This window comes from Arachis stenosperma, chromosome 6 (assembly GCF_014773155.1).
Source record: "Arachis stenosperma cultivar V10309 chromosome 6, arast.V10309.gnm1.PFL2, whole genome shotgun sequence".
NCBI classification, from domain to species: domain Eukaryota; kingdom Viridiplantae; phylum Streptophyta; class Magnoliopsida; order Fabales; family Fabaceae; genus Arachis; species Arachis stenosperma.
Genome location: NC_080382.1, coordinates 39,444,483 through 39,455,032, shown reverse-complemented (window position 1 = coordinate 39,455,032; position 10,550 = coordinate 39,444,483). Strand labels below are relative to the sequence as shown.

At 44.2% G+C, this 10,550-nt stretch overlaps 3 protein-coding genes across 3 annotated transcripts; 1 reads left to right on the top strand and 2 right to left on the bottom strand.

The window, feature by feature from the left end:
* Positions 1-326: 326 nt before the first annotated feature.
* LOC130933967 (uncharacterized) lies at positions 327-3,356 on the bottom strand. Its single transcript, XM_057863558.1, has 3 exons — positions 2,726-3,356; positions 1,128-2,617; positions 327-1,007 (listed from the first exon to the last, which is right to left on the bottom strand). Exons 1-3 carry the CDS (start codon positions 3,354-3,356, stop codon positions 327-329), a joined length of 2,802 nt encoding a protein of 933 aa, XP_057719541.1.
* A 12-nt stretch (positions 3,357-3,368) lies between these two features.
* Positions 3,369-4,703, bottom strand: LOC130933966 (uncharacterized). Its single transcript, XM_057863557.1, has one exon. It carries the CDS (start codon positions 4,701-4,703, stop codon positions 3,369-3,371), a length of 1,335 nt encoding a protein of 444 aa, XP_057719540.1.
* Positions 4,704-7,190: 2,487 nt separating this feature from the next.
* Positions 7,191-10,263, top strand: LOC130935599 (uncharacterized). Its single transcript, XM_057865414.1, has 7 exons — positions 7,191-7,577; positions 7,916-8,012; positions 8,120-8,235; positions 8,672-8,716; positions 9,130-9,155; positions 9,370-9,505; positions 9,914-10,263. The coding sequence occupies exons 1-7, from the start codon at positions 7,205-7,207 to the stop codon at positions 10,018-10,020; spliced, it is 900 nt and encodes a 299-aa protein (XP_057721397.1). The 5' UTR covers positions 7,191-7,204; the 3' UTR covers positions 10,021-10,263.
* The last annotated feature ends 287 nt before the right edge of the window (positions 10,264-10,550 follow it).

Here is a 10,550-nt window from a genome sequence, read left to right as displayed (position 1 = left end):
TGTTATCGTTTCTATTAACCGTTATTGGTTTATAGCTGTCGTTTATATTAATGGGTCGTAGCTTTTTAGTGTAGCCATTTGCTATTGCGGCGGTTGATGGGCTCCCGGGGTGATCAGTCCCGGGGCCGCGCCTCGTCGTCGAGTTTTAATGAATTCACTGTGGGGCGGGTTGTCTAGAAAAGGTGAAAAGAACAAAACAAAAGAGAGAAAATTTGCACAAGTATATCTTATTTGGTAATCACATAAAAGGCCCATAGGGCATAATGAAAAGTACAAATCCGCGAATTAACTACTTAGCTCGATTGGTCGGCATGTCGCCTCATGCGCTAGGAGTAGAATCTTCTCAAGTTGTTCGCGTTCCATGTTCTTGGGACTTCCTTGCCGTCGAGCCTTTCTAACTTGAAAGCACCTTTACCCATCACTTTTTTGATTCTATAGGGGCCTTCCCAGTTTGCCGCCAGCTTGCCTGCCCCAAGGGTCAGTGGGCCGATGTCGTTGCGCCTTAGGACGAGATCGTTTGGTTCAAACTCCCTTTTGAGCACTTTGGTGTTGTAGCACAGGGCCATTCTTTGTTTTAGCGCCATCTCCGTCAAATGGGCCATTTCTCTGGCTTCATCTATTAGGTCCTTCTCCACAGCTTCCTCCACTCCTTTCAAAAGTAGCCGGGGGCTCGGTTCCCCGATTTCCACGAGTATTACCGCATCTAACCCGTATGTCAGTCGGAAAGGAGTCTCCTTGGTGGAGGACTGTTCAGTTGTTCGGTAAGACCAGAGGACCGAGGCTAGCTCGTCGGCCCAAGCACCTTTTTTATTATCCAATCGCTTCTTGAGCCCTAACAGGATAATCTTGTTCGCGGACTCCACCTGTCCGTTTGTTTGGGGGTGCTCTACCGAGGAGAACTTCTGTCTTATACCCAGGCCGGTGAGGAATTCCGTGAACTTCTTGTCGGTAAACTGTGTGCCGTTGTCCGAGATAACGACCTCTGGAATCCCGAATCGCGTTATTACCTGCCTCCACATGAATTTCCTATAATTGGATGAGGATATGCTGGCCAGTGGCTCGGCCTCTATCCATTTGGTGTAGTAGTCAATGGCGACTATGAGGTACTTGACTTGCCCAGGACCGACTGGGAAGGGCCCCAAGAGATCGACTCCCCATTGCGAGAATGGTCGGGAGGACGTTAACAGGCTTAACTCGGAGGCCGGTGCCTTGTGGAAATTGGCGTTCTCTTGACACTTGACACATTTTCTGACGAATTCTTTAGAGTCTGCCATCATCGACGGCCAATAGTATCCAGGTCGGATTAACTTCCTTGCTAAGGCTTTGCCCCCTATGTGGTGTCCGCAGCAGCCTTCATGGACTTCCCTGAGGACGTAGTCCGTCTGGTCGGGATGTAAGCATTTCAGTAGGGGCTGGTTGAGCCCTTTCTTGAATAGCTGTCCCTGAATGACGGCGTATTTGGCTGCTTCCCTTCTCAGTTTCGCGGCACCCTTTTCGTCGTCGGGGAGTTTGCCATTTTCTAAGAAGCTGGTGATGGGGTCTAGCCATGAAGAACCCAGCTTTGATAGATGCAGGGTGACCGCCGGCTCCCTCGTCATACCTTGGATGAGAGATCGGTTGCCTTCTCCCGGTTTAGTGCTGGCCAGCTTTGATAAGAGATCTGCCCGTGTGTTCCTTTCTCTGGGCACGTGGTGGACCGTGACCTCCTCAAACTTTTGGCTCAAATCCTTGACTTTTTCCAAGTACTTTTGTAATAATGAGTCTCTGGCTTGATAGCTCCCGTTTACCTGGGAGGTGACGACCTGCGAATCGCTGCATACTTCCAGCCTTCTTGCTCCGACTTCCGCTGCTAGGGTTAGGCCCCCTATGAGGGCTTCGCATTCTGCCTGGTTGTTCGAAACGGGGAATTCGAACCTGATCGACTGCTCGTATACGACTCCAACCGGGCTTTCCGGGATGATCCCGGCACCTCCGGACGTCTGGTTGGAGGCTCCGTCCACGTGGAGCTTCCACCGTGTGCTCGTTTCTTCGGTTGGGTCTCCCGTTACTTCTACTAGAAAATCTGCCATTGCCTGCGCCTTGATGGCTTGCCGGGGTTCGTATCGTATGTCATATTGGGAAAGTTCAATGGACCAAGTCATCATCCTTCCCGCCAGATCGGGTTTCTGAAGTACTTGTCGGATTCCCTGGTCCATTCTTACAACAACCTGGTGACCTTGGAAGTATTGCTTTAACCTCCGTGAAGAGGTCAAGAGTGCCAGAGCTAGCTTTTCCAGTTTGCTGTACCTTAATTCTGCCCCTTGCAGGGCTCTGCTCACGAAATAGACTGGTTGTTGAGTCCTCCCTTCTTCTCGCACTAGAACTGCGGCCAGGGCTTCTCCTGTTATGGCGAGGTATAGATATAATGGTTCCCCGTCCTTTGGCTTCCCGAGCACAGGGGGTGCCGCCAGGATTTCCTTGAAGTGCCGAAAGGCTTCCTCGCATGCGGGCGTCCATTCGAACGCTATCCCTTTCTTCATGAGGTTAAAGAAGGGTAGTGCCTTTGTTGCCGACGCCCCGAGAAATCGTGACAACGAGGTCAGCCGCCCTGCCAACCTCTGGACGTCCTTGATATAGCCTGGGCTCTTCATTTGGAGTATCGCTTGGCATTTCTCTGGGTTGGCTTCTACCCCTCTCTGAGTTATCATGAATCCTAGGAACTTTCCAGCTTCCATGGCAAAGGCACATTTGAGGGGATTGAGCCTCATGCCATGTTGTCGGAGAGACGCGAACACTTTTGCCAGGTCATCGAGGAGGTCGTCGGGTCGCGTTGTTTTCGCGAGGATGTCGTCTACATAGACCTCCACTGTCTTGCCTATGAGGTCATGGAATATCTTGTTCATCAGTCTTTGGTATGTTGCCCCTGCGTTTTTTAGGCCGAATGGCATAACCTTATAACGGAAGGTTCCCCCCGGCATTATGAACGCTGTCTTTTCCTCGTCTGGACGGTGCATCGGTATCTGGTTGTAGCCGGAGTAGGCGTCCATGAAGCTCAGGTAACGGTAACCCGTTGCAGCATCGACGAGTGCGTCTAAGTTAGGGAGGGGGAAACAATCTTTAGGGCATGCCTTGTTAAGGTCGGAGTAATCTACGCACATTCTCCATTTCCTGCTATGCTTTTTTACTAGAACTACATTCGAGAGCCATGTCGAGTAATCGATTTCTCGTATGAAGCCTGCTTCTAGGAGGCTGGCCGTCTGCCTGGCCACCTCTTCTGTTCTCTCCCGTGACATCTTTCTCCTTCGTTGGGCTACCGGACGTGCTTCCGACTTGACGGCCAGATGGTGTGACATAACTCTAGGGTCTATGCCCGGCATGTCAGCCGGTGTCTAGGCAAACAAATCCCTATTGGCCCTGATCATTTCGACCAAGGGGTCCTTCAACTCGTACGGGAGATTCTTGTTGACGAACGTGAATTTTTCCTCCGTGTCACCGATCACAAATTTTTCCAGGTCCCCCTCCGGTTCCGGTCTGGGTTTGTCGTCTACTCTGGCGTCCAAGTCAGCTAGGAACACGCCGGACGCCTCTTTGGATTTCTTCCTTAGGGAGAGGTTGGCATTGTCGCAAGCGACTGCTGTCTCGAGGTCTCCTCTTATGGACCCTATAGATCCGTCATTGGTAACGAACTTCATGACTAGCAGCTTCGTGTTGATTATCGCTTCAACATCGTTAATGGTTTTCCTTCCCAAGATGATATTGTAGGCGGTGGAATCTCGGAGGATCACGAACTCGGCCATCGCCGACCTTCGGCCCTGAGTCTGTCCTACTGAGATCGGCAGGGATATCACTCCATCAGGTTCGATGAAGTGATCGCCCAGTCCAATGACCCCGTGCTGGTGAGTCGTCAGGTCGGCGTCCCTTAGTCCCAGCGCGTCAAATACGTTGCGGAACATGATGTTCGAGTCTGCCCCCGTGTCGACAAGGATTCGTTTAACGAGGCCGGTTCCTATCCTGGCCGTGATGACCATGGGTGGGTTTTCAGGGGCGTCGTCGAACCATTGGTCTTCTGGGCCGAAAGAAATGGAGGGGGGCTTCTTAGAGTTTCGCATCAACGAGAAGGAGACCGCTAAGATCTTAGCATCTTTTTTGTGCGCCGATCGTGACCTTGGCCCGGTGTTTTTGGCCGTCACCACGTTTACCATGGTGAGGCCGTGGTCTCCGTCTTCTGGTTCTTGTCGCCGCTTCGTCGAACGGGTTTTGCCTTCTTCGTCTTGGTCGCGACGGCGCCTTCTTAGCACCCTGATAAGATGGGAGAATTCTGCCAGCTTACCCTCCCTTATCGCCTGTTCTAGTGCATCCTTCAAGTCAAAGCAATCCTGTGTTTGGTGGCCATAGCCCTTGTGATAGTCACAATAGAGGTTCTTGTTTCCTCCCGTACGGTCCTTGAGTGGTCGGGGCTTCGGCAGGATTCCTTTCCCGGCGATTTGCTGATAAACTTCCATGATGGGAAGAGTGAGCGGCGTGTAGTTGGTGAATTTCCCGACCCGGGGGAATGTCCTGGGTGCCCTGCTCGGCGCTCCTTCCCTGGCTTGTTCTTTTAGTCTTTCTCCATTACCTTGTTGCCTAGGTTGGTTGTAGCCGGGCTGCCGTTTATTGGCAGCCACGACTTGGCTGACTTCCTCTTCATTTATGTACTCCTTGGCCACCGTTTGGATCTCGTGCATCGTCCAAACTGGTTTCGTAGTAAGGTGTTTTCGAAAGTTCTCGTTGAGGAGGCCGTTCGTCAGACAAAGGCTGGCCACCGAATCGGTTAGGCCGTTAATTTCCAAGCATTCATCGTTGAACCGATCCAGGTATTTTCTGGTCGGCTCTCCCTGTCTCTAGGTTATCCCTAGAAGGTTGATCGGGTGCTTTGCCTTTGCTATTCGTGTTGTAAACTGGACCAGGAAGGCACGGCTGATGTCCGAAAACTCGTAGATGGACACTTGCGGGAGGCCGTTAAACCATCTGATCGTGGGTCCTGCCAGAGTCACCGGGAAGGCTCGGCACCTCACCTTGTCCCCTACTCCTTCTAGATTCATCCTTGCTTCGAAGGCCGTGAGGTGTTCCAGAGGGTCTTGAGTTCCATCGTACCTCATGTCCGTTGGTTTGTCGAAGTTCTTCGACAGCCGAACTTCGAGGATGGATCGATGAAACGGGGTGGCGCCCATTATCACGGGTTGCCGTGTCCTCTCGGACCTTCCTTCCTCATCTTCGCGACCTCGTCGCGTGTTGCGTGTTTCCTTGCCTCGGGAGTAGATGATTGTGTCATTTCGTCTTCTCGGGATGGGTGACTCTTCACGAGTGCTCTCCACTTCCGTTCGGGATGCGGAGGCGCGCCGTAGGCGGCTTCGGTGGGAATCTCTCTCTTGGCTTTCAGGAGATGGGGAGTAGCGGGGATCGGTGGTTCGTTGGTCGTGCTCCCGGTCGGCCAGTTGCCGCTCCAAGTTCTGGACCCTGTGGCGCAGCTCCTGCATTATTATGGCGCTGTCGCCGCCCGTTCCCCCAAAGGGTCGTGCCCTCGTGTGTGGTTCAGCGCGTTGTCGAGGGGACCTTCGCCGTCCTCTTAGTGAAGCGACGGAGGCTGCCCCCTCTACTCCGGCCCCTCGGTCTTGGTCTCTGTGCCCCGGCACGACGTCCATTTAGGCGTCCCCACAGACGGCGCCAATGTTCGGTGGTCGGTTACCGGATAATTCGGATGGTTGTTGAGGGGGGTGAGAACGCTCCAATCGCGATCGTGCTGGGTTCGGATCTGCCTGGTAGCCAGGCTCTCGTTGTGGAGGGAAGAGGGGGTGCCACCTGCAAAGACACTCCGACGCTCTAGTCAGCTAGTGTGCAGGCGGGGGTATGTTAGATGGAGGGTGTGACGTACCTTGGGGGAAGGGCAGGTCCTTCCCCATTTATACCGTGTCAGAGGTGGGCCCTGCAAGGACAGGCCCACCTTCCGCGAAGCTTCCTCACAGCTGTTGTGGAGAGCTGTCGGGGACGCGTGTCCGGGTCGCGTAGTGGGTTGTATGTGCCCGACCGTTCGGGTCGGGTCATCAGTGGGTCGGGTTGACCCGCGAGTGGCCTGGGCCAGGCCGTAACATTTGGCCAATCGTTAACTATAATCATTTTATATATTTTTATATCACGATTTATATATAACTAAAATCATATAATTTTGATTTATTTTTATTTTTATTGTTGTAAAAGTAATAAATAATAAATAAATAAGGGTGTGTTTGAGAAATCGTTGGAAGGGAAAAAGCACATTTAAGTTTTTTGAAAGTTTTAATTTTTGGTTTGGCAAATTTTTTTTCATAAACACAAAAGTGATTTTGCTACCAAAATCACATTTACACGTTTTCTTAACGGGCTTTTAGCTCTGAATACTAATTATTTATTTACTTTTTACCAACTTTATCCTTTATGTATGTTATTGTATTATTTATAAATTTCTTAGTTATTTCTACTTTTATTTTAATGTAATTTTTTGTGATATAAATTATGATTCCATTAAAAAAATAAATTAAATAATAAATTAATCATAGATAATAATAAAATTATAAATATTGGATTTCAAATTAATATTAAGAATAACATTATTGAGAGTACTAAAATAATAGTACAATGTAAAAAAAATACTAAAATAATATTCTTATGTTAATACTTAAAAAATGTAATATATTTGATTAAATATTTTTTTACATATATAAATATATATCTAAAATTTATATTTTTTATTTTTATTTAAAAATATATTTTGTCTATTTTTATATGTTATTTTATTTTAGTAAGTAAATATTAATTTTATTATAAAAATAAATAATAAGATCTATTTAAATATCTAAATTAAAATGATAGGATAATATAAAAAAAATTATTTATGTTGATGTCTATTTTAATAATTTTTTATCTAAAAATGATTTTAAATGGTATAAACCAAATAACATTTATTTTAATATAATCTATTTTAATACAAAAATTATCAAACATAAATCACTCTAACACAAACTTATTTTTTATCAAAATTAAATTTGTAAAATCAATTGTATACAATTTCTTGTTTAAAAACTATAATCCAAACACTCGCTAAATAGTTCCAAACTTGCAATTGCCAACTGTTGATAGTTGACCCCACATAAGAACATTTGTAAAAGCTTCGCCTTCAACAGTTTCGCTAAAAGAAGAAAAAAACGAAACCATGCAATTTATAAAACCAGCGTTTCGAAACGCCTGCTACTGCTACTACTACACCATAACTCGCTCCTTAAACCCTAACCCCTTCATCCTCGTTTCGTTACCCACTTCCCCGTTTCTCACACTCCAATCCTTTCGACCTTCTTTCTCGACCTTTTCCTTCTTCTCCTCCGACGTAATGGCCGGTGGCGGCGGTGACAACTCCGTGCCTCCGCTGTCCCATTCGCTCGAGAAGCAGTTCGATGCTTTCCGGTCTCAGCTTGAGGAATCTGGAACCCTAAGGGAGCGAATTCGGAACGTTGTTTCGGAGATAGAATCCACAACTAGGCTCATGTACGCTAGCCTCCTTCTCGTTCATCAGTCTCGCCCCACTCCCGGTACCATAAACCAAAAGAAAAGAAAAAGTGTTTTTTATTTCGTGGAGCAACACTGGTTTTCTCTAATTGCACTTTTGTCCCATTCTGCGGTTTCTCTGTCTGGAAAATGCAGTTGTCTTATCAGTTTTGGAAGTTGAATAGAAAGCACTATGCAAGTTGCAATTTTTTATGTGTAATGTGGATAATTGTGGTATATTATTCTTGCTTGTTGATGTGGTTTAAGATAGCTTAGTATTCAATGAAAATGCATGCTGGATTTGGGTATTTTGTAGATTCTCTATTGTGGCAAGTTTTTGTCGTTTTTCTTATGGATTTTTGGTTTTTAACTATTTGAACAGAGCTTTTAGAGAAGGCCAAGTCTCAGATTGGTGTGCTAAAGGAGAAATACAAGCAACTTGCTGAGATTCTTGGAGGATGCCCTGGCCAGTACTATAGGTGATTCAAGTTTAGATGAACTCTGTCCCAAATATATATTTGAAATGCTCATGTTCTGTTACATCTCATGTTTTGATGTAATGTTTTTATTTGATCCTATAATATAGGTACCATGGTGACTGGAGGAGTGAGACACAATCCGTAGTTTCGCTGCTTACATTTATGCACTGGCTCGAAACAGGAAGTCTTCTTGAGCACAAAGAAGCTGAGGAGAAGCTTGGGTGTATGTCTTCATACTGTTGTATTCTTATTTATTGACATGTCAATCGATGATCAATGATTATTGTCTTCCTTTTCGAAAAAATTAAAAAGAAAAGAAAAAAAAAGAAAACCTTGAGGCCAGTGCGGTCGGTATATATATTTGAATACATTTTTGAGGTCCTATATGTTCTAGCACTAGGGTACTGTGGGGCTTAAGTTGCTCTCTTTTGGAAAATAAACTGCTGCATGGCATATTAAGGAAAATTAAATTTTGCAAGTCAATACACAGTTTGTATTTAAGCATTTATTTGGATAATTTTTATGTCCTTTTTTGTATGTTTTAAACCCATTGCTGTCGATTTCTGACTGATTCAGAATAATCCATGTAGAAACTGTAATATGACATTTGGCCACCAAGGCACCAAGTTTACTTCTTCCTCTTGTTCACAACTTTGCAGTGAATAGTTCGGAGTTTGGTCTAGATGTTGAAGACTACCTAATAGGTAAGTCTAATAAAATAAGTCTTCAGTTGCATGCTCTTCTTCGGAAGAATTTCTGATTGAGCTACTTTTCAACTTTCAGTGAGTAGTGCCTAATTTAATTATTTAAATGTCATTGTTGGTAGAATACATGGATGTATTAGTTATAACAGTAGGGCTTTTCAGACAAAGGAGCACGATAAACAAATGTTAATGTTATGTTTACGAATCTAGTCATTAGTGCTTGAGAATAGGATCCATGATTCTTGGTCTTTTACTCTTCAACTTAAAGGTGTCAACAAAAATCTTGTCACCTCACATCTCCAAGTTTTGATTGGGCCACTTGGTCCAACGTTGTCAATCATAGATGATCCTGTAGTCAATATTTCATGGGTTTGCTCCATATAGTGATATATGCTTTTTTATTTTACATGCAGGTGTTTGTTTTATGTCTAATGAATTGGTAAGAACTCTTGATGTTTTTCACTCATTTTCCTCTCAACTTTTAGTATAGTACATATCTAATTGTGTATAATGGAGAAGAATTTTAAGATAGTTGATGTTTCTATTTAACCTTAAAAAGAAATGCAGACTAGAGGGGCATAAATAAGTCACTTGTTATGTTTGACATCATATTGAGTGCACTTCACCCAATTTTGCAATTATTTGACTTGCAGCCAAGGTATGTGGTGAATCAAGTGACAGCTGGAGACTATGATTGCCCGAGGAAAGTCCTAAAGTTCTTAACAGATCTCCATGCTGCATTCCGAATGCTTAATCTTCGAAATGATTTTCTTCGGAAGAAGTTTGATGGTATGCTATTACTATATTTTGTACCCTGTCCTACATGTATTATTTCTTTTGTTGCCTGTTGTCACTATTTTACCGAGATAATGTTGCAAATTGCATTCCCAATGTTCTAAACTTCTAATAAACATCATTTTTAAGATTGATCTCTGGACTGTAACAACATTAATATCATTGACGAACCTGTCTTACTTTACTAACATCTGGCGTTCATTCACTTACCTAGCAAAGAGTAATATGCACATATAGTAGTAGCTTAACACTCCTTTGTGTGTGTTCCCCATTTTATATTGAAGAGACAATTTATTTCTTTTTTCATCCACCAAGTAAATTTCTCATTTGCACAAAATGTTGTGTTTTCAGAAAGAATTTCTACTCACGTATGTTTGGATGATATCATTATACTATTGGCAGGCATGAAGTATGATCTAAGAAGAGTTGAAGAAGTCTACTATGATGTTAAGATTCGGGGTTTGACACCCAATGGTGAGCCAGTTGGAAACCAAGGAGTTGAAGCCTGAAGGATATTCTTAGGCTGTAACACTAAACTTGACCTTTTTTATCAACTCAGTTATATCTAGAGTTCCCTCTCTAATGTTTGATGAAATGTAAAGGGGAAATTCTGTCATTTTGTGTCGCACTGGCTCTGTGAATTGAGAACCCTCTATTATCTGCATTAGAAATACTTTATATGCAAAGTACAGTACGAATGCATTTGTTCAACAGTGGTTTATCTCAGAATATTAGATTAGTTTTTTTTTTTTTTTTGTGACTCAGAATATTAGATTAGTTGCTGAAATTATATAGAAGACTAAGTCATGAAATTTTCACTCATTAAACTGACGCCTATGATTAACGTCTTATCTGAATTAGAACAGTAATATAAATCTAACGAATGCAATTTTTTCCCCTTTTGCTTATTTACTGCATTTAATTAATGTGTAAATTAAAAATTCAGTGCATGTTCAAGCCCGTAGCAAGACTAGAGTCTTTTTTTTTGTTTTTTTGTTTTTTTGTTTTTTAAAGTCGATGGGAAGTGGGAAACTTTGAA